The sequence below is a fragment of the Pantherophis guttatus genome, chromosome 2 (genome assembly GCF_059756535.1).
Source record: "Pantherophis guttatus breed Tessera chromosome 2, ASM5975653v1, whole genome shotgun sequence".
Classification (NCBI taxonomy): Eukaryota; Metazoa; Chordata; class Lepidosauria; order Squamata; family Colubridae; genus Pantherophis; species Pantherophis guttatus.
The window spans coordinates 252834527-252858591 of NC_142064.1; the positions used below are offsets into that span (position 1 = coordinate 252834527).

At 41.4% G+C, this 24065-nt stretch overlaps 1 protein-coding gene across 1 annotated transcript in view; it reads right to left on the minus strand.

Annotated features, from left to right (window-relative positions):
* The window catches only part of ATAT1 (alpha tubulin acetyltransferase 1), a 40918-nt gene extending 21117 nt beyond the window's left edge, over positions 1-19801 (minus strand). Inside the window, exons 1-9 of the mRNA XM_034421632.3 lie at positions 19525-19801; positions 14607-14667; positions 13163-13254; positions 11659-11719; positions 9109-9222; positions 7727-7828; positions 6964-7009; positions 3737-3808; positions 451-670 (exon numbers count right to left, since the gene is read on the minus strand). Coding sequence (XP_034277523.2) covers positions 451-670; positions 3737-3808; positions 6964-7009; positions 7727-7828; positions 9109-9222; positions 11659-11719; positions 13163-13254; positions 14607-14667; positions 19525-19634 — 878 coding nt within the window. The 5' untranslated portion in view covers positions 19635-19801. The remainder of the gene's footprint in view (positions 1-450; positions 671-3736; positions 3809-6963; positions 7010-7726; positions 7829-9108; positions 9223-11658; positions 11720-13162; positions 13255-14606; positions 14668-19524) is intronic.
* Between the last annotated feature and the right edge of the window lie 4264 nt (positions 19802-24065).

The following is a 24065-nucleotide window of genomic DNA, read 5'->3' on the forward strand; positions in this document are numbered from 1 at the left end:
GCAGGTGGGTGTGCCCACCGCTCATGCAAATGGAGTTGCGCATGTGTGCTTGTCCCTCACTCATACCGAACAATCCCCTCTCCTCCCCACACCATCCGCAAAGCCGGAAAGGTTGGAGACTGCTGACCTAAGCAATCAAGCTGTGATCATGTGATTTCAGGAGAGGAAGCGACTTTATGATTAGTAGGCAACAGTAGGGATAATATTAGGCAATAAGAAGAAACTGAATCAGAAGGATAATTCAAGTGTTGCTTGGCAACCAAAAGTTCATCCTTCCGCCTTGTGCTTCTAAGTTAGAGTTGAAGGATTTCTGTATGTGACTGGAAGCAAAAGGAGCAAAGAACAGCCCACGTTCATAGCATTTAGGTGTCTACTACAGGATCAGGGTTGCAACATCCCATTAGCCCTGTGAGCAAGCCAGAAAGTTCCAAAATGCCTCTCCCTTCCTACCTGGTTCTCCGCCTCTGTGAAAGCAAGTTGCCCGGATCACCATTGATCAGGTGTTGGGCAGCTGCATGTGGGGGACAGAGACGCAAGTTCTTCAGCAACTCTTGCTCGTTGAGAAAAGGTTTGAGGCAGCCTCGCGCTGGAGAATTCCCCACACTGCTAGAACGGGTCAGTGCCCGAGACTGGTTGAAGGGCCAAGGTGGCTCAGTTTCTTCCTTCAAGACTACAAGAAAAAGGAAACAAACAAAAGGGAAAATACAATTCAGTTCTTAACCAGATTTAATATAACCTAGCTGCGGTCACCAGTGGTCCACAAGAAAATTTTGGTGGTCCGCAGAAAAATTATTTGCATTTTTTAATATTGCATTAAATACTATTTATCTTTTTTAAAAAATGCATATCAGTGGTCCGCGGGATTTAAAATTATAAATTTAGTGGTCCCTGAGGTCCGAAAGGTTGGTGACACCTGAGCTAGAGTAACTTTGTGGAGCATCATCATCTCTGGCCCACAAATTGAGAACTGGTAATAAATAGCCTGGTCTCTTTTTAAGTCTAAATTGGGACTCTATCTGATGGCAGGAAATTCCAGAGTTTATGTATGCATTGGGCGAAATATTTCACGTGACCTCAACTTCCAGTATTGTAAATAAAAAGAATTGGATCTGTATTTTCTGCATCATGGATGTTATACAACTTTATCATGTCTTTCCTTATTTACCTTCAGTCCAAGTTAAAAAGCCCTAAAGTAGTCATTCCTCATAAGGAACTTATTTCAGGCCCCTTATGATTATGGTTTTGTTTTTTTTTTAATTTGATTTATATGCCGCCCTTCTCCAGAGACTCAGGGCGGCTTACAATGCGCTAAGCAATAGCCTTCATACTTTTGTATATTTTATACAAAGTCAGCTTATTGCCCCCACAACTGGGTCCTCAATTTACCCACCTTAGAAAGGATGGAAGGCTGAGTCAACCTTGAGCCTGGTGAGATTTGAACTTACAGTAATTGCAGACAGCTTGATGTTAATAACAGTTAATAACAGTGCTTTAGTCTGCTGAGCCACCAGGCCCTATTATGGTTGCCTGTTTTATCTTTTTTAAAAATGCATATTAGTGGTCCGCGGAATTTAAAATTATGAATTTAGTGGTCCCTGAAGTCCGAAAGGTTGGTGACCCCTGATCTAGCAGACAGAAGAGGAGCAGACAGAAATTTACAGAAATAAGATTACTGCCTAAGCCGGCTTACACTTAGCCAACTTAACATAACCCAGTAGACAGAAGATGAATCTGTCTGCTAATCTAAATCTTACTGTCTACGGTCTAATTAGTTGTGGTAGAAAAGAGGGAAGGGCTCTTTCCCAGAGGACAAAGAGACAACAGAGTTTGGACTGTCTGGTAGACAGGAAAAGGGTGAAGGCAGAGCCTCTCTAGCAGTTCACAGAGTGTATCTAATAGTTATGCAGATAGTTGATTTAGTCTGGCAAGATTCTGTCTATAGGTGAATAATAAAGAAATCTGTCTACTAGTCTAATCTTACCAGTCTTACTGTTTAATTAATACACAGAAATCATCCATAACAATCTTTATTTTCCAGATTTTTGCTTCCAGGCCCAGATCATCCGCAAAAGAGGCCTAAAGAACTCAGCCTGCTTTTCTTCACTACTGGAAGGCTGCCTTCCTAAAAGGAACTGACTTAAGAATAAGTTGAAAAATCCCTTTCCCTCTGCTCCACTTTTTCTCACCTTAACATAATGAGAACATGAAGCTGGCACATTAAAGTTGATAATGAAGTCTAGGTAAGGTAAAGGTTCCCCTCGCACATATGTGCCAGTTGTTCCCGACTCTAGGGGGCAGTACTCATCTCCGTTTCAAAGCCTAAGAGCCAGTGCTGTCTGAAGACGTCTCTGTGGTCATGTGGCCAGCATGACTAAACGCCAAAGGCACACGGAGAGCTGTTACCTTCCCACCAAAGGTGATCCCTCTTTTTCTACTTGCATTTTTTACATGCTTTCGAACTGCTAGGTTGGCAGAAGCTGGGAAAAGTAATGGGAGCTCACCCCATTACGCAGCACTAGGGATTCGAACCGCTGAACTGCCGACCTTTTGATCGACAAGCTCAGCATCTTAGCCACCGAGCCAGAATCTTCAAATTTAGTTTTCATACAAGAACTCTTCCTAGAAAATGCCAATTCAGATTCCTCTGATTCCTGCAGAATCAAAGTATAAGATTTAGACTCTTCCTGACTGGAAGAAGCTTTAGATTTTTCTTGGACACTGAATACTGTTCCCATCCCAATCTAGATCAGTTCATCTAACGGAACCAGAATGCGGATGTGCAAGCAATTTTGGGCACCCCAAAGATGGCGGATACAACACTTTTGCTACTTAAGCTGCACTGGGTGCTGGTTTACTTCCAGGTCCAATTCCAGGTGTTATTACCTTCAAACACTACAGGACATGGGGCCAGGCTACCTGAGGAAACATCTCATCCCCATTATGTCAGCCATCCCATCTGCTCAGACAGAGAGGGTTTGTTATAGACTCTGTCAGTTGAAGAATTTTCACTGGAGGGGTCCAGGAAGGAAGCCTTCTCTGCCATTGTCCTGGCCCTATGGAACATTCTTTCTCCAGAAGTGAGGTGGGCCCCCACTCTCCTGGTCTTTCAAAGGAGTTTGAAGACCTGGCTCTGCCAACTCACACGGGACACGGTGAACAGCATGCAACCACGGGGGTGGTTGGCATCTTGATGCCCCTCTCCCTACCTTTTAACTTTTAGAATAGAATAGAATAGAATTTTATTGGCCAAGTGTGATTGGACACACAAGGAATTTGTCTTTGGTGCATACACTCTCAGTGTACATAAAAGAAAAGATACTTTCATCAAATATCATAAGGTACAACACTTAATGATAGTCATAGGGTACAAATCAGCAATCAAATCGTATTAGGAAACAGTCAATATAAATCGTAAGGATACCAGCAACAAAGTTACAGTCATACAGTCATTAATGGAAGGAGATGGGTGATAGGAATGATTTTTAAAACTATTTTATCTTTGTTTTTATCTGGCTCCTTACAAAATCACACATGTAGGCTTCCGTCTTATGAACTCAGTGGGCCCCTACCTCCCAAAAGCAGACCAAATAGGGTGCTAAAATGGGAGAAGACAACCAAACAGGAACCATTTCCATAAAGCTGTAATCTAGACATCAGCTCAGTTTAGGCACTGATTCTCCTGAATTGTCTCAAAAAGCTCGAGCTAGTTTTTCTGTGAAGAATGAACACTGCTTACATTCTCGATCTGACAGCGAATATGGTTTTATGTCTCCCTCAGAGCGCTTTGGGGGCAGTTTTCTCGCTGGAGCTGCAACAAGAGGGTAAATAAAACAAATGAGCATTTGGTTGTGGTAGAAAAGTAATACCCAAAATACCTCCAGTAATATTCGTTTCCATTCTTATGAGGCAATATGCTTCAAAAATCACATTGTGAAGTATGGCCATTTAAAGTTATATGGAGGTGTGAGAAGACAAATCCTAATAAATTAGTCTAAAATTACAGTGTGATGATTACTTATGAACAGCTGAGTGAAAGAGCAGAAACAATGTTACAGTTGTTAAAAGATTTCCATCAAGCTAGGTAATTCATTCCACAAACTGCAGGAACCATATTGTCATTAAGTCAAGGATTGGCCCTGACCAACTACAGTATATTTAATTTATCTACTGCAACATTGCTGGATATCAAAAATTTATTTAAGCACAGAAAGCCTAAAGCTAATTGACAAGAGAATTTCTGAGGATGAGGTAGAAAGAATATAAAATACTTCTTATAATTGCTTTTGCCTTGCGCTATTTTTGATTATTTATCAAAAGGGGAAAGACAAATTCTAGAGCAGGGGTCCCCAACCCCCCGGACCACAGACTGATACCGGGCCACAGTCCATTGGGAACTGGGCCACGTAAGCGGTGGGCGAGCAGTGAAACTTTATTTGCACAGACGAAGGATTAGATTGTGTATGTGAAACCATTCCCTCCCCCTATCTCCCTGGAGCCCCAATAGTTGGGCACCCCTGTTCTAGAGGATACAGTGATACTATGCGGTTGTAATAGTCTGTTGGTTGTTTTGAGATGTTTTTGACTATGACAGTGTTACTCTTTTCATAGCTTGCGTTGGAGCGGGTTGAGCGGTGAGGCACTTTTTGATAGTTGCACGGTTATGTAGTTTTTTGGAAGATGTTGTGTAGATAGAGGTCCGATTCCTTTTTCTGGCATTCTGGGCTATCGCAATGCATTTGTATTCATCTAAAATAATGTTCTTACCCAGCTCTCTTGTGGGAAGCTGGGTTGTTACTTTGATAATGGAGCACTTGGTTAGTGTGGATTGTTTTTCAACAGACACGCGTTTCTAACTTGCCGTTGTTTTTTATGTTCATGAGGATATCTAGAAAGGATAGTGTGTTCTTGTCGTCTTCTTCTCTGGTGATTTTGATTCCTTTAAAGATGTTGTTTTACGTGGTCTTCTCTAGTTGTTCTTTTTATTTTGACAAAGGTGTTGTCTACATACAGAACTGTATCCATACCTCTAGTTGTACTTGTGGGACTGTTATAGCGTCTAAATGCTGCATTACAATCTCTGCTAGGAGTCCTCAGAGTAGTGTTCCCATGGGTATTCCTCTGATTGGTTGATGTATTGTCCATTTGTTTTCAGGTTTTAAATCCAAAATGATATTTTCACATAAGATTATGCTGAGCAAAGACTGGGAGAACACGACATAATGTTTTAAGAGACAATTGGTCCATTCTTACTAATAACATGTATCATCGTATTATTACGCAAACAACATTATATAATTTGCACCGTGCACACAATTATATCCTTCATGTGGTGACATCATGTGTATGACATTATAATGTCACCTACCAGATGCTTATTTAAATCATATTCTTATTTGCCTTTATTTCAGACCAGGATAACATTTATGCCTTCAAAGAATGAGTACTATATGATTAAACAAAAGCTATGAAATGAATGCAGGATATTCATGATCTACAGAAGAAATTAACTACTATTTTAGATTTAATTTTGAGTAACCATTCATTATTGGTGTCAGCTTAAATCATTCATGGTTTCTGAACCTAATAAACTCCCATGGTCATCTGCTCGTACAAAAAAATTAAAGATTATACTCTCTCATTGAAAACAGGAATATGGCAGATAAACTGGAATCTTCTGCTACATTTAATTCTTCACGAGGAGTATATTTGCACCCTCACTATAGTAGAACCAACAGCTGCAATATCAGAGTTCAAGAGAAAATCTTAATGCAGCAACAGAAATAAATTTTGTTTATTTGTCTGAAGTGGTGTAGGGTTTCCTGCCTAAGCAGGGGGTTGGACTAGAAGACCTCCAAGGTCCCTTCCAACTCTGTTATTCTATTCTATTCTATTCTATTCTATTCTATTCTATTCTATTCTATTCTATTCTATTCTATTCTATTCTATTCTATTCTATTCTATTCTATTCTATTCTAAATGTACTACAGGTAGTCCGCAAATTACAGCCGTAATGGAGCCTGCCCATTAAGTAGTAATGGTTGTAAAATAATTTAATCATGTGACTGTGGGATGCATTTACACAGCCGTAAATGCAGCTGTGTAACCCAGTGCCCAAAGTTTGGTCACATGACTGTGAGGTGTGGGGCCTGACTGAAGAAACTATGGATCTGTATGGTAAATACAGCAACAAAGACTAGAGGTTAAAACATATAAAGAACGGTTGCTGGAATTGGGTATGTCTAGTTTAATGAAGAGAAGAACTAGGGGTGACATGATAGCAGTGTTCTGATATCTCAGGGGTTGCCACAAAGAAGAGGGAGTCAAGCTAATCTCCAAAGCACCTGAAGGCAGGACAAGAAGCAATGGGTGGAAACTAATCAAGGAGAGAAGCAACTTAGAACTAAGGAGAAATTTCCTGACAGTTAGAACAATTAATCAATGGAACAACTTGCCTCCAGAAGTTGTGAATTCTCCAACACTGGAAGTTTTTAAGATGAGATTGGACAGCCATTTATCTGAAATGGTATAGGGTTTCCTGCCTGAACAGGGATTGGACTAGAAGACCTCCAAGGTCCCTTCCAACTCTGTTTTTCTATTCTAAGTCCCCTTTTTCAGATAGGTCATAACTCTGAATGCTTGCTAAGTGACCAGTTATAAATTGAGACCACATGTACCTTCTCAACTTTCTCAAGCGCTCCATATCTTGGAACTCCAGAAGATCTATTTATTTGTTACATAGTATAGACTGTTTTTATAAGATAGCGATGTAATCCAATTTCTCCCAATCCAGTGCCCTGCAAATGTATTGGGTATCGTCTTTCAACATTCTTAGGCCACACAGCCAACAGCTGTTGCAGTATATCTTCATAACTCTGAAATCAGAAATCTCCCTGTTTAAAACACTTTGTACTGGATCAGACAACTTCAAATGGGTATAGCTAGATATTTATATCAGTGACTCACCATGCTGGTGGCTGAAAAAGCCATGGAAAATTACAAAATTATTCACCTGAAACAGAAAAAAATAAAAGCATTAAATCAACCAATCTGATCCCACTGTCCACTGCAAATGTCCTTTGAAGCAGCAATTGCACCATTTTTTTTTCCTGTCGTTAATTTGAAGATTTGCTTCTCCTCACTAGATGGAAAAACATCTAGTTTTTCCCTAGGAAACATCCCTATTTCCTAGGGAAAAGGACAGAGTTCAGAGATAGGCCGTATACTCTGCATGCAGAAGATGCCAGGTTAAATTCTCAGCGTATGTGTTGTAAAAGCTTTGGCAGGCCACAGGACAGCCTTTTACATTTTTCAAATGGTAATTAAAATACGAAATTCTTAAATCGAGGTTTGCCTCCTTCAAACATTTGATTCAGGCCATTTCTACATAATGTGTTCAATTAAACTGTATGGCAACTCTCTTTAAAATAGTTAACTGAAAAATCAGTAGCAATAGTATTTTCATTGTCCCTTATTAAGTTATTAACCAGTAAAAGTCAAAGCTTTTTTCCACAGCTCATGTCATGGTTTTTAAAATGTGGAAAACCAGCATTACAAAAATTGCACATATCCACTTAAGCATGGAGGATTTGTATTTTTTTGTAAGCAGAATGTCCCAGCTCTATGTTTTCCTGGTTTTGGTTCAAAAGGAAGACAAAGTACAAACACAGAGATGACAAAACAATACTATTAGGTGATAGCTGGCTTTGTTTTCAAGAAGACGGCTCACCTGGGGGATTATGTCACTGAGGTTATAATGTTTACGAAGGAAGCACAGAAGTTTTTCCGATGGCCGGTCGATTGCCAATTGATAGGGTTCTACTCGTTCTCGCTGAGTGAATAAAAACAGAAAGAATTTCTCTGCAATTTACTTCTCAGGGGGAAAATAAGATTTAGAGACAGATATTATTATTTTATCTTTCACGATTGGACCAGTTTACATCTGACCTGAAAAGAGGGGTCGGGGAAGCAACGGAGTCTTAGCTTTGCGGGCTGTTTTCTTCTCAGACCAAAGGCAGTTATTTCTATCTAACAATTTCACCTCAGAAAGAAATAATCAGACAATGGCTCTAAGATATCCGAGGTTCTTAATTTCCTTGTTTTGAAATTTTTATTTACAGGTAGTCCTTGACTTACGCTCACAATTGAGCCCAAAATTTCCATTGCTAAGCAAGACAAATTATGTTAAATGAGTTTTATGACCTTATTGGCCACACTTGTTAAGCGAATCACTGCAGTTGTTGTTAGTAACACAATTAAGTGAATGTGGCTTTTCCGTTGACTTTGCTTATCAGCAGTTCACGAAAAGTGATCACATGTCCCCAGGACACTGCAACCGTCATAAATACATGCCAGTTGCCAAGCATCCAAATTTTGATCATGTGACTATGGTGATGCTGCAATGGTCATGAGTGTGAAAAACAGCCATAAGTCACTTTTTTCAATGCAGCTATAACTTCAAACAGTCACTAAACAAATGATTGTTAGCCGAGGACTACTTGTATTAAAATGTACAATGTCCAGGTACAAGACACTCTTTATTAACCTTCCTAAAATCAATTTCCATCCCAAATAAAAGTAAAAAAAATATCATAGTAGCCACTATTTAAAGAATAGTAAAAATGCATCTTGACAAAAAGAGCTATGCTATGAAGCAAATTTTTATTCAAAATGGAGTCCCTGTGCTGTACAAAGCTTTCCTCAGTCTCATGTCCTTCAACCTGGCTAGCTGAAGAATTCATTTCCTATTAAAGAGTTTCTTCCAACTTTGGGACTTCCAGATGCATTGGAATTTCAACTCCCCAAATTCCCAGCCATCACATAAATTATGAGATTTGTATTTCCTGCAGATCTGGAAGGCAGCAAGCTACGGAATATGCTACTGGAACCCTGTTAATTCTTGTTGACAGAGCTTTAGAATTTCAGAAACCTTTCAAAATCATTCCTGGATTATGACAGCTCTATGTCCACGCCTCAGTTCTGCAGGTTTAATTTGCTATGGGGAGGTTTTGCCTTTCCTATGAAGCAAGTGATAACGATGAAATACAGTGGCCTAATCCAAGTCAGGATATTATTTCTTGGATTACGCAACTCCGAAAAAGAAGGCTGCACCTGCAGCATGTAATGGAAGAGCTCCTTGCCATAGCCATGCCGCTGAAGAGATTCATGAATGTAGAAATCCAGCACACACAGTGGTTCCACTTCATTGTGAGCCCCTTGACGGTCCTGAAAAAAAAAAACCAGACAGGTTTCCATGTTAAAACGGCTCGGATCTCTCTGAACCAGGAATTCTGCTGCAGGCTAACTTTTCCTGCACTTTTCAAAAGCCCAGCCCTTGTTTGTCAATGGAAACCGAGTGGAGCAAGTGGCCAGTTTTAAGTTTCTGGGCGTTATCATAAAAGAGGACCTGACCTGAGGCACTCACATTGCAGCACTGATCAAAAGGGCCCAACAGAGATTATACTACCTGAGACTTCTCAGGAAACAACAACTGAATGAAAAACTGCTGGTGGCCTTCTACCGCTGCACCATAGAGAGTATTTTAACTTACTGCACCTGTGTATGGTTAGCCAATTGCACAGTAGCAGATAGGACAGCACTCCAGAGGGTTAACGTCATTGTCCAGAGGATCATTGGTTGGCCTCTCCCCTCTTTGGAAGAGTTTTATAGCTCCCGCTGCCTTAAGAAAGTTCAAAACATTCTTAAAGAGCCTTGGTGGTGCAGCGGACTAAGTGCTGCTATGTAGCACTTAGCTGCCAGCTGCCTGCAATTAGTGCGAGTTCAAATCTCACCAGGCTCAAGGTTGACTCAGCCTTCCATCCTTCCGAAGTAGGTAAATTGAGGACCCGGATTGTGGGGGCAATACGCTGACTTTGTAGAAACACCGCTTATGGGGGGGGGGCAAAAAGCCCTAATAAGCAGGTATATACAAAAGAATGAAGGCTATTGCTATAAGTGCATTGTAAGCCGCCCTGAGTCGTCGGAGGAGGGCGGCATATAAATTGAACTAATAAATAAATAAATTAATTAATTAAAGATCCATCTCATCCTGGGCACCCTTTTTTTGAGCTATTACCATCTGGCAGACGGTACAGGACAATAAAAACAAGGACAAATAGGCTGAAAAACAGAGCAGTAACTATATTGAATTCTAATGTATAGTGCAATATTAATGCAATATCAGGGGGTTTCAATTCAATTGTATAGAATGTGAAGGATGTGTGTTTGTGTTTTATTTTTATAGTTATAATGTACACTGAAGATGGCATTAATTTCATTATATGAGGTGCAATGACAATAAAGTAAACTAAAAGAACCTCCAATTTGAATCCATCTTTGTACTGTCTGGTCAAATCAGTAATTTACATGCTGGTTAGCGTTAAAGAGCATTAGGCCTGGTGAGCTGCCATTTTATTCTGCTTCAACTCACCAGTTAGAGTTTCCCAGGGTCATTGCCTCTGCCCTCGCAAAGTCATTTTAAAGCTTTTTCTTGGGGATATTCTTAATAACCTTTGGCAATTGGGCATTACTAAATTTACCCTTTCTAAATACGTAGATAATAATACCACAAACAGAGGTACAATAAAACCAAAGGCAGTACTGTTCTATTTCCAAATACTGAAATAAAGCAGCTTAATTTATATATTAAGAATCCATAGCAGCTATGGTAAGCAGAATACAGTGCAAAAATCTAACGATGAAGCACCCTGAGGATATAAATTGTGAAAGCCTTGTTCAAAAGCAAACAATACCACTCATGGGTGCCACTCATAAAATTTTTCATTTCGCACAAATAGAAGATTGTTAAGGGGGGGGTTTAGGGGATTTATTCTGCGAACAAGAAATCAGGAAAAGGATTGTTTCCCCTTCCGTGCCTCAAGTTAGAGCACAAACAATAACTGCAGCCGTGTTTTTACGACCTCTCCATACCAAATTAGGCTAAATAGCAAAACTGAAATTGTATTGAATCAGAATCAGTACAAGAATGACTACCTAACGTACTGTATGGTTCATTTTTTAAAAAGCATTTCAGCTGCCCTTTGCTGATTTCAAACAAACGCTACAGTATTCACCAAAATGCGTCATTTGATTTTCTTATTGTTGGGATTAGTTTGAGCATAACAGGAAGCAATAGCTCAATGAATGAAGCTCTGTCCCTGAGCCCCTAAGCCATCTTTCTTTCTCTACTTTACAAGAGGGCATTCAGCATGTTTGTAAAAAACATGGCAATGATGATGAACTCAAGAGTCCACAAGTGATGTTTTCAATCTTTTTTTTTTCTTCATTTGTGACCAAAGGGGGCAACTCCAAAATCACAATCTTGTTGATGTGACTAACAAATAGTGCATCACAACCAACTATTAACTTTATCAGACTTCTTTTCAGCTTTCACCAAGCTTAAAAAAAAATATTGTGAGTGGCAGGGAGCCACGTGCCTTGCAATAGAGAATTTATACTTTGAGAATATGACTCAAATACACCAGGGTGGAAATATATCAGTATAATTTAAAACTTCTTGGATCAAAGGGATGGAAGAGATCTTGGAGATCTCGCCTAACTTCCTGATCAGAACTTGAACTGATCCTGTTTGGGAACCAAGCACACTTTTCCACTAGTGGCAAAAATTCCATGTATCAAGGGTGATTTTTCCAGTGTACTTACCAATACAAAGAGTTTTTTGTAACCAACTTTGAGGAAACCAATTATAACCCCTTTGCCAGCCCTGAAATCAGTAAAAGAAGAAGATAAAAAAGCTTTATTTTATTTATTTATCAATCAAATTTATATAGCTGCCCATCTTACAAAAAGTGAGGTTTTCTTCAGGGAAGGATTAAAAGTGGTAAATATTCAGCAAATATTTAGAACAGAATGGAATAGGAATAGGAATAGGAATAGGAAAAGAATAGGAATAGGAATAGGATAATCTAGATCTGATAAATTAGGTTAAACTTGACCAAAGATTGATCCTAACACAAAGAGCCTGGATAGCTCTGCAGACAAAGGCACTGTAATTTAACACCAGCTGTCTGCAATTAAAGTAAGTTCGAATCTTGCCAGGCTCAAGGTTGACTCAGCCTTCCATCCTTTCTAAGGTAGGTAAATTGAGGACCCAGTTTGTGGGGGCAATAAGCTGACTTTGTATAAAATATACAAAAGTATGAAGGCTATTGCTTAACGCACTATAAGCCGCCCTGAGTCTCTGGAGAAGGGCGGCATATAAATCAAATTTAAAAAAAAAAAAAAGGATAGTGACAACACCAGTTTGTCAAAAGCTTTTTGGCATATAGCTATAGCAAAAAGGAAGAACGATACTGCAAGGGGCACTGACATAAAGAGTCCCACTGCGGCTGAACAAAGATTTTTTGGAGAAGCTGCAATGCAACTCTGTACACCAGTACTCTTTGCAATATCAAGCTTCACTCCAGGGATGACAAAAAACATTCAAGAAACTAGGATTATATATGTAGTAGGGGATCCCTTCACAAAAGCAGCCTTTGGCTGCAATGCAACTCTATGTGCCAGTGCTTCCTGCAGTACCTTGCACCCTTAAAATGATAAATGAATTCATGTGAATTTAAGCTACATACCAGAGAGGATTCTACCCACTGTGAGCTTCTACAAGCAAAATGAACGGAAGCAAGAGTGAGTTTTGAAAACATTTCCATTTTGTCTTCCTAAACCTGACCAGATTTTGGAGTAGTACATTGTACAGTAGTACAGTAGCAGTAGATTGTTGTCGCCTCAACAATCAGGAGGCTGTGAGTTCGATCCTAGGTAGAGGCAGATATTTCTCTCTCTGGGCACACTAAGAATATATCTGCTGAACAAAACGCCACATTGGCGACAGGAAAGGCATCCAGCCATTAAAACACTCTGCTAGCTGCATTCAGTTGCCCAGACTCCAGCCCACACGGTGGGGTCATTAAATGAAGATGAAGAAGCCTGGCCAGATTTTCTCAAAAAAAAAACCAAAAAAAAAAAAACAAAACAAAAAAAAAACCCTGTTTCACTACTCAAAGTTGCTTAGGAGTCCCCTGACCCACAATTTGAAAAGCTCTGCCCTAGGCGTTTATCTGGAAATCAATCCTTTCGAACTAAGGCAAATGTTACTTCCAAACAGGCAGACTGTATATACAATCCAAATTCTTTTTGCTATGAGACTCACATTTTTGCTTCACTGTCTTTCAGGATGTAGAGCACATGGCGGTTGGTTTGCATCCTTAAGGCACTGGTGATTGGGGTTGGCAAATTCTGGGCCTGAAATCAATGAGTTTTGAGTTTCACCAAAATGATGGTAGAGAGTAGGATGGAAGAGAAGATGCAATTATGCAATGGGTATCTTAACTAATGCTTAGAGCAGGGATGTCAAACACAAGGCCCGCAGGCCGAATGCAGTCTGCGATGTGGTCGGACCTGGCCCACGGGGCCTTCGTGGAAAATGTAAGGGGCTGGCCTGCGTCGCTTCAGCCTAGTCTACCCAATACGAAGAGGAAACATGCCAGCAGTTTGGGGAGTGGCGTCAAGCTGGCCACGCCCACCCACTTGTCTATACCCATTCAGTTGGCCACGCCCTCCCCCCAGGTCAATCACAGCTCTGATCTGGCCCTCAGTGAAATTGAGTTTGACACCCCTGGTTTAGAGAGAAAGATAGACCCTTCGCTTCCCATATTCCTCATCTCTTTTAGCCTGCGTATCCTGGGACCTGTACACCAATCACAGCACTCTGAACCAAAAAGAATGATGGCAATCCTTAATTTACAGCCCTTCGTTTAATGCCCGTTCAAAGTTACAACGGCACTGAAAAAAGTGTTTTACGACCATTTTTCACACTTACGACCATTGCGGCATCCCCATGGTCACATGATCAGAATTTGGATGCTTGGCAACTAGTTCATCTTTTTGATGGTTGCAGTTTCCCAGGGTGATGTGATCCCCTTCTGCAACCTTCTGACAAGCAAAGTTGGAAGCCAGATTTACTTAACAACCGATATTCACTTAACAACTGCAGTGATTCACTTAACAACTGTGACAAGAAAGAGCGCAAAATTGGCCAAAACTCAACGTAAAAACTGTCTCATTAGCAATATAAATTTTGGGCTCAATTGTGGTCGCAAGGCAAGGACTACCTGTAGTCCTGTACCTGTGAAACTAGGCTGAAACTGCCCTAACCAAAGATTAAGGAAGCATGTAAGTAGAGAAGATAAAAATCCAGAAATCCTCTGGGGGAGGTACATAAAAAGGAAACAAGTCATTAAGGAAACATAGAAAAGAATGGAAAAAGGAAGTTGGGCTTAAGCACATGGAAAAAATGCTAACTTTGGTAAATAAAAAGAAGTCTTGAAGCTTGCCTATTTTTTAAGTTGTTTTTGAATCCAGATGGGGCAGTTTCGTAGTTCAAAGGATATGTGTGTTAATTGTCTCTTAAAGTTTGGACCAGATGAGCAGAATCACATTTAGCAAGGCAATGGCGCCTCCTTCAACCTAATATTTGACTGGATTTGTAGTCTAGCTCAATCAGTGAGCTTATTTAGAAAATTTAGCCCAATAGTTTGCTGCTATCTTTACTTCTTCCAAAAGTATAACTGATTCTTTAACGAACGTTAACCTACCTTGGCAGAGGCTTTGCCCATCTCATCTATGATCTTCATGAGTTGCTGCTGCATATCAGCTCTGGTAAAACAAACATGGAATAACAATTAGAAAGGCAAAAATAAAACAAGAACAAAATACTTGTCTACATTTTAAAAAATGGATAATTTGATGCATCAGATACAAACCAACCAAGGACTGATAATTTCAAGACGGACAGGTCATAGCAGAGAGTTCTGACAAAACGTGATCCACTGGAGAAGGAAATGGCAACCCACTCCAATATCTTTGCCATGAAAACCCTATGCACAGTACCAAAAGGAAAAAAGATATGATGCTGGAAGATGAGCCCCTCAGGTCGAAAGGTGTCCAATATGCTACTGGGGGAGAGCAGAAGGCTAGTACTAGTAGCACCAGAAAGAATGAAGCGACTGGGCCAAAGCCAAAAGGATGCTCAGCTGTGGATGTATCTGGTGGTGAAAGGAAAGTCCAATGCTGTAAATATTTTTTCTCCATAGGAACCTGGAATGTAAGATCCATGAATCAAGGCAAGCTGGATGTGGTCAAACAAGAGATGACAAGACTGAACATCGACATTTTAGGAATCAGCGAACTAAAATGGACAGGAATGGGTGAATTTAATTCAGATGATCATCAGGTATATTACTGCGGGCAAGAATCCCTCAAAAGAAATGGAGTAGCCTTCATAATCAATAAAAGAGTAGGAAAAGCAATACTGGGATACAATCCCCAAAATGACAGAATGATCTCAGTTCGAATCCAAGGCAAACCATTCAATATCACAGTAATCCAAGTCTATGCCCCAACGACTGGGGCTGAAGAGGATGAAATTGACCAGTTCTATGAAGCTTTACAGTACCTTATAGAATTAACACCAAAAAATGATGTCCTTATCATCATGGGGGATTGGAATGCTAAAGTAGGAAGCCAAAAGATAACCAGAATAACAGGCAAGTTTGGCCTTGGAGTACAAAATGAAGCAGGGCACGGGCTGATAGAATTCTGTCAAGATAATATGATGGTCATAGCAAACACTCTTTTCCAATAACCCAAGAGATGACTCTACACATGGACATCACCAGACGGTCAACACAAAAATCAGATTGACTATGTGCTCTGCAGCCAAAGATGGAGAAGCTCTATACAGTCAGTAAAAACAAGACCAGGAGCTGACTGTGGCTCAGATCATGAGCTTCTCGTTGCAAAATTTAGACTTAAATTAAGGAGAGTAGGGAAAAGCACTAGACCACTCAGGTATGAACTAAATCATATCCCTGATGAATATACAGTAGAGGTGACTAATAGATTTAAGGAATTAGGTCTGATAGACAGAGTGCCAGAAGAATTATGGACGGAGGTTCGCAACATTGTACAAGAGGTAGTAACTAAAATCATCCCAAAGAAAAAGGCAAGAAAGCAAAATGGTTGTCTGAAGAAGCTTTGCAAATAGCTGATAAAAGAAGGGAAGTGAAAGGCAAGGGAGAAAGAGAAAGATACACCCAATTGAATGCAGAATTCCAGAGAATAGCTAGAAGAGATAAGAATGCATTCTTAAATGAACAGTGCAAAGAAATAGAAGAAAACAATAGAATAGGGAGGACCAGAGATCTCTTCAAGAAAATTGGAGATATGAAGGGAATGTTTCATGCAAAGATGGGCATGATAAAGGACCAAAATGGCAGGGACCTAACAGAGGCAGAAGAGATTAAGAAGAGATGGCAAAATTACACAGAAGAACTATACAAGAATGAGCTTAACATCCCTGATAATCACGGGGTGGTAACTGATCTTAAGTCAGACATCCTAGAATGTGAAGTCAAATGGGCCTTAGGAAGTCTGAACAACAACAAAGCTAGTGGAGGAGACAGTATTCCATCTGAGCTATTCAAAATCTTAAAAGACAATGCAGTAAAAGTGCTACACTCAATTTGCCAGCAAATTTGGAAAACTCAACAGTGGCCACAGGATTGGAAAAGGTCAGTTTACATTCCAATTCGAAAGAAAGGCAATGCCAAAGAATGTTCAAACTATCGCACCATTGCACTCATTTCACATGGTAGTAAAGTTATGCTTAAAACCCTACAAGCTAGACTCCAGCAGAATGTGGATCGAGAACTACCAGAAGTACAGGCAGGATTTCGAAGAGGCAGAGGAACTAGAAATCAAATTGCCAACATACACTGGATCATGGAGAAAGCTAGGGAGTTCCAGAAAAACATTTACTTCTGCTTCATTGACTATAGGAAAGCCTTTGATTGTGTGAATCATAACAAATTGTGGCAAGTTCTTAAAGAGATGGGAGTACCAGACCATCTTATTTGTCTCTTGAGAAACCTATATGCAGGTCAAGAAGCAACAGTGAGAACTGGACACAGAACCACTGATTGATTCAAACTTGGGAAAGGAGTCCAGCAAGGCTGTATACTGTCACCCTGCCTATTTAATTTATATGCAGAGCACATCATGAGAAAGGCAGGGCTAGATGAATCAAAAGTTGGAATTAATATTGCTGGGAGAAATATCAACAACCTCAGATATGCAGATGATACCACTCTAATGGCAGAAAGTGAAGAGGAACTAAAGAGCCTCTTGATGCGGGTGAAGAAGGAGAGTGCAAAAGTTGGCTTGAAACTCAACATTAAGAAAACTAAGATCATGGCATCCGGCCCTATCAATTCCTGACAAATAGATGGGGAAGAAATGGAGGTAGTGACAGATTTTATTTTCCTGGGCTCCAAGATCACCGCAGATGGGGACTGCAGCCAAGAAATTAAAAGACGCTTGCTCCTGGGGAGGAAAGCTATGGCAAATCTAGACAGCATACTAAAAAGCAGAGACATCACCCTGCCAACAAAAGTGCATATAGCCAAGGCTATGGTTTTCCCAGTTGCAATGTATGGCTGTGAAAGTTGGACCATAAGAAAGGCTGAGAGCCAAAGAACTGAGGCCTTTGAACTATGGTGCTGGAGAAGACTCCTGCGAGTCCCTTGGACTGCAAGGCAATCAAACCGGTCAGTCCTAGAGGAGATCAACCCTGACTGCTCTTTAGAAGGCCAGATCCTGAAGATGAAACTCAAATACTTTGGGCACCTAATGAGAAGGAAGGACTCACTGGAGAAGAGCCTAATGTTGGGAAAGATTGAGGGCAAAAGAAGAAAGCGACGACAGAGAACGAGGTGGCTGGATGGAGTCACTGAAGCAGTCGGCGTGAGCTTAAATGATCTCTGGGGGATGGTAGAGGATAGGAAAGCTTGGAGGAACGTTGTCCATGGGGTCACGATGGGTTGGACACGACTTCGCAACTAACAACAAAAATATATACATATATTCATCCTTCCAGATAGAAGGGGTTAAACACACTTTTGGATTCAACACAAGATGGCTTCAAGTGATCATCCTATCTGACACATGAGCTGAGTTTATGTGCCACAGCAAGCCAAAATTCATATATAGATATTGATATATAACCAAAAAACTCAAGCAACTTAATTTCTTAATAAGACTGATGGGAAAAAAGGATTTTGACTTCTGAATCTTTCTTCCTTTACCAGCAGCAGTGAACCGCAGGCACACTTACTTAACCTCCTGCAACATTTTGCTGGGGTGGAAGAGGAGGAGGTTCTAGCTTAGTTTTAAAGATACAACTCATCAAGTTAAAACTGAGCTGGAGGCTTAAGACATAGGAGTCTCTACAAGGTGTGAAATAGATCTATCTATGTGGTTCTTAGTGGGCATAGCAGTTAAGACATCAATCTAGAACCCAGAAGCCTGTGAGTTCTACTTCCACCTGAGGAACAAAGCCAGCCGGCTGACCTTGGGCCAGTCACTTTCTCTCAACCCTAGGAAGAAGGCGGCAATGGCAAACCACTTCTGAAATCCTGCTGAGAAACCTTGCAGGGACTTATGCAGGCAGAAGCCAGTAATCAACAAAAGGCAAAACACAGGCATACACACACACACAAACATGGTCCTTTTAAGACTCATCATTTTGCAGGTGCAGAATCCATCAGCTATAATAAAAACCACGCGGGGAGACAGTTCCAAATCCTTTCTTTTCTTTCATTCTCACTCTTTCATTCACGCATCTCTATTTTTCTATGAGAGCATAGGAGCACCGGAGGGGATACCAGGGTGGGTGAGTGGGTGGGTCGGTGGGAAAATACTGCACAAATCCCACAACCTTGGTAGAGCCTTGGTACTACAGTGGTTTAAAGCACCCTGTTATTAACACAGCTGCCTGCAATTTACTGCTGGTTCGAATCTCTCCAAGGCTCAAGGTTGACTCAGCCTTCCATCCTTTCTAAGGTAGGTGAAATGAGGACCCAGTTTGTGGGGGCAATAAGCTGACTTTGTATAAATATACAAAAGTATGAAGGCTATTGCTGAACGCACTGTAAGCCGCCCTGAGTCTCCGGAGAAGGGCGGCATATAAATCAAAATTAAAAAAAAAAAAAAAAAAACCTAATGCACCCCCCTTTCCACCGATGAGCTATCTCTACCTTTAGCCAGTTTGACACCTTTGCTCTACAACAGATCGCTGTGTGTGTGTGTGTGTGTGTGTGTGTGTACAGAAAATCAGGGGGCAAGGAGGGCCCCATAATTTCTTATGTTACAGTCTATGAACCTCCTGAACCCTAAGATGCCCTTCTTCTGTTTAGTGAGGGGGGGGGTCGCTCTGCGCCCACACACACATTGGAAGCCCCCTCCCCCGCCTCTGAAGGTCGCCCAGCTGCTCGGGCTCTTTGTGCGGCCCCGCCCGCCTCGAGACGGCCCGGGTCGGGTGGGGAGGGAGACCGGAGGAACTCGCGCGCCGTCGAGACGGGAGTCGGGGCATCCCCCGGGGACAATGCCTAGGAATGCCAGGCGTTCTCGGAGGCTCACAGACATTGCCGCCAAGATCCCTCCCTAGTCCTTTACCTGTGAGTGGCGGCGAGCCCGGCTCCCTTTCTGCCCGACGGCTGCAAATGCTGATCCACCGTCGCGATCCGCTCGCCGAAGAGCAGGTCCACGTCGAAAGGGAACTCCATACTTTCGGCATCCGGGTCCTTTTCTTTCTTTCTTTCTCCCTCTCTCTCTCCTTCTCCTTCTTCTTCTTCTTAGGCCACGGACTTCCGCCTAACAACGCAAAAAGCCCCGGCTCGTCTCGGAGCGACGTGCCGAGCTCGGCTCCGCCTTTAGCAACCGGGCCGCCAAACTCGCCTATAGCAACCAGAGCTCGGCTACAGCCGACCGCGCCTCCCCGCCTCTCCTCGAGGGCGGGAGCGCGCGTGTGTGCTGGGGGTGGCGGGGGGTTCGGAGGCGGTTAGCGGGCTGGACGTGCGTGGAACCCGGGGAACCTTCGGAACGGCCGTTGGCTGGATTGTTAAAATCCGTGGCAGGTTCCGAAGGAAGCCGCGAGTGGAATCTGGAAGAGGATGGAAGGCAGCAGTGATGTGTGTGTGTTGTGTGTGTGTGTGTGTGTGTGTGTGTGGATGAGGCGGCTCGATTCTATACATTGAGCGATCAAAGAATATTGACAACACCGCCCGTTCTTCTCACCTTTTTAAAAGTGAAAGTTTTATTGAATCTTATTTCCTTTGTTCCCGCGGTTTCTGTATCTCTCTCCGTTCCAGACTGCGGGCAGCCACGCCCACAACGCTTGTCAACGTTCCATTGAAAAGTTCTATTTTGCCGCTTAACGACATACCGGTAACGAGCCGGTTTTCTTTTGTTTCTACCCCGCTTTTATTATTATTATTTTTTTTTACAGATAACTCAAGTGGGTGAACGTTATTATCTAATGCTCCTTACTCTTTTCCCCACAACAACAGCCCTGTGAGGTGGGTTGGGGGCAGAGGTGGGTTTCAAAAAATTTTACTACCGGTTCTGTGGTTGTGGCTTGGTGGGCGTGGCAGGGGAAGGATACTGTAAAATCTCCATTCCCACCCCAATCCAGGGGAAGGTTACTGCAAAATCCCCATTTCCTCCAGATCAGCTGGGACTTGGGAGGCAGAGAATAAATGGGGGTGGGTCAGAAGTTTTACTACCAGTCAGAATTTTTACTACCGGTTCTCCAAAGTACTCAAAATTTCCACTACCGGTTCTTCAGAACTGGTCAGAACCTGCTGAAACCCACCTCTGGTTGGTGGGGAGAGAGACACACAGAGACAGAGAGGGAGGGAGGGAGGGAGGGGGAGAGAGAGAGAGAGAGAGAGAGAGAGAGAGAGAGCTCAGCTGAATGCCTGAGGAGATCCTCAGTCATCCAGAGCTGAAGAAGCAGTGGTGTATTAACCATTAAGCAGACTAAGCATGTGCTTAGGGCACCAGGCCCAAAAGGGACACCATATAGCTGAGAAAGAAAGAAAAAAACCCAATGAAGATTGGCATGGCTTGGCTTGGTTTGTACAGTATGAACAAAGGAGCGGGGCACCAAGATTTGTCAGTGCTTAGGGCACCAGTGAGCCTTAATCCGCCACTGTGAAGAAGCTTCTTGGATGAGAAGCAAATGGGCCTTGATAGTACAGTGGTCTACGCACCCTGTTATTAACACAGCTGCCTGCAATTTCTGCTGGTTCGAATCTCCAAGGCTCAAGGTTGACTCAGCCTTCCATCCTTTCTAAGGTAGGTGAAATGAGGACCCAGTTTGTGGGGGCAATAAGCTGACTTTGTATAAATATACAAAAGTATGAAGGCTATTGCTTAACGCATTGTAAGCCGCCCTGAGTCTCCGGAGAAGGGCGACATATAAATCAAATTAAAAAAAAAAATGTCTTCAAAGAATAACTGGAAAGTCCAGTTGCCTCTTGGAAAAAAGCAGCTTTGGGAAAAGTCATCAACTGGCTTTTCATGTCCAAGAAAAGTCTTAAGATTAGAGCTCACGATTTTATTGGTGTCTAGCCTGGTGCCTTAACTCCTACACTATCCCCCCGGAGATACGAAGGATCCCGGATCTGCGCACCTTCCACCGCGCTTTGAAGACCTTTTTATTCCACCAGGCAGGCCTAATCTTTTTCCCTCTTTTCTTTTTAAACATGCAAATTTTAATCTGTTTTTAAATGACTGGGGTGTTTTAATTTGTCTGGGCCAAATTGTTTAATTCGATTTTATCCTGTTTTTAAATTTTGTATTTATGTATTTTACTGTTTGGCTGTTCACCGCCCTGAATCCTTCGGGAGTAGGGCGGTATACAAATCAAATAAAGATAAAGATACACCAATCTTGCTCTACTGCCCACATTGAGGAGGGTTGCAAAGTAGAGAGCCAGTTATGGATTCATTACAATCCATTTACACTAACTGATCTATCTCCCATTATAAGATTCAATTGGCTTTCATTTTACACGTATCTAAAATTGCAGGATGACCAAAGTTAGACATGTGTATTGAGAAATTGCAGAGGTCAGATATTCACTGAGGAAGTCAGTTCTCAGCGGGAAAGACTGATGTTTAAATGAAGTGCCATCCATTTAATGGTTAAATATGCAAGATTATATTGCTCGTGAACATCCTGTTCTCTACTGACTTTTTAAGGAAATGAATTCCTGACAACATTCTCATATTTCCACTGCTGAGTAAGAGTTTAATAGTTTCATAGCATATGAATAGTTACTGAATCTATGGTATAAGAAAAATGCATACACTGATCATCCTCGGTTTGTCCTTAATATATTATGTAATTAAAATAGTTTTCTTAAAATTGAAACATCCTGTGTAAGAAATCACCAACATTAATGAATTCATAAATTGGTGTCTTTGATTCAGTCTCGATTCCTGGCAATTTTATTTTCTTGGCAACATTTTCATCAGAGGTTTGTCATTTTTCCTAGGGCTGAGAGAGTGGCCCAAAGTCTCAGTTGGGTTTGCGCTAAGACAGGACTAGAATTCAGTTTTGGTTTCTAGCTGGTACTTTTTAACTAGATCAAATCATCATCACTAGATCGGATATATTTTACTGAGATGAAGGCTCATAAGAACATAAGCATGTTGTTTGATCATTTCAGACTTTTAACAATTTGCAGAATACGTACCCTGCATTTATTGACTTTTCAGATCGTTAGAGAAGCCTTCATATTTTTGAATCTATTTCTAAATTGAACTGAGGTCCTATGACTCTTATAAATATTTAAACAAGCCAGTAACTTCACAATGACATCTTCATCAAAGTGATAAAATTCTTCATTTGGAATCCTGAATTTGGGATATTCAGGGATTTCATTCAATCCTTGAATTAAGACTCCTGGCCCATGTAATTCAGTTTTTCTCTCACAAGGAGTAACCAACTATTCAAGGGAATCCACTAGTCTTCCAGCAGGTGGCCTGCAAGAGGCAATCACACTGCCATCAATGTAGACAACAGCCATCCCTATGACTTACGTGATTTGGTTCAATCCTTTTTTTGGGAGTCAGCCAAGCTAGCAATTCATCTTGTGGCAGCGAATTTCAAAGCTGAATATTTTTTGCTAAAAATATATTTTTTTAGTCTGTCCTGATTCTTCCAGGAGTCCATCTCATTGGGTGACTGCAGATTCTAGTATTGTCAAAAGGGCAATAGCTTCTCGTCTATTCCCATCATGCATAATTTTGTAAACTTCAAATGCATCTCATCCAACTCCTTTCTAGACCAAAAGGGCCACATGCTCCAACCTTTCCTCATCAGGAAGCCACTCCAGCTCTTTGATCATCCCAGCTGCCTTCCTCTGAACTTTGTCTAACTCCTCTATATCCTTTTTGAGATGTAGTGCGAAAACTATGCACAACATTCTAAATGTGATTATACAAATGAGTTACCTTTAGGCGTTAAGATAATTGCATCCACCGTATTTTTGGGAGTATAAGACGCACTGTTTTACCCCCAAAAAGAGGGTGAAAATCTGGGTGCGTTTTATAGTCCGAATGTAGCCTTGCCTAGCCTCTGAAATGGAGGTTTCAGAGGCTGAAAAAAGCCTCTGAAACCTCCCTTTGAGAGGCTGAAATAAAGCCTCTCAAACGGAGGTTTCAGAGGCTGAAAAAAAAGCAAGGCGGAGAGTTCACAACCAAGGAACCTGTTGCTAAAGTTCATCTCTGGGAACAGCTGATTGGGGGTATTCTGGGAGGCCAATCAACCACCAATCAGCTTTTTTATTTTCCTCCCCAAAAACTAAAGTGCATCTTATAGTCTGAAAAATATGGTATTTTTTTTAACGCCAATTATTATTCTTAACATGCTACTGGCCTTTTTTTACAGATGTACACAGTTAGCACACCTTCATTGAACCCAGCATTTTTACAAATGGCTAAAATTGCAAATATTTGTTGGTTTCAAAACAACTACCACAGAAAATTGCCTTGAAGGTTCTGTATTGTCTCTAGTTTGGAAATCCCTGTACTAAGCCATAGTGTGGTGTGAGCAAATCTGTTTAACCTTTGTATGAATCCATCTAACAGCAGCCAATTTTAACAAAACAATGATTTATTGTAAAATGAAAACCCTATCACAGTAGA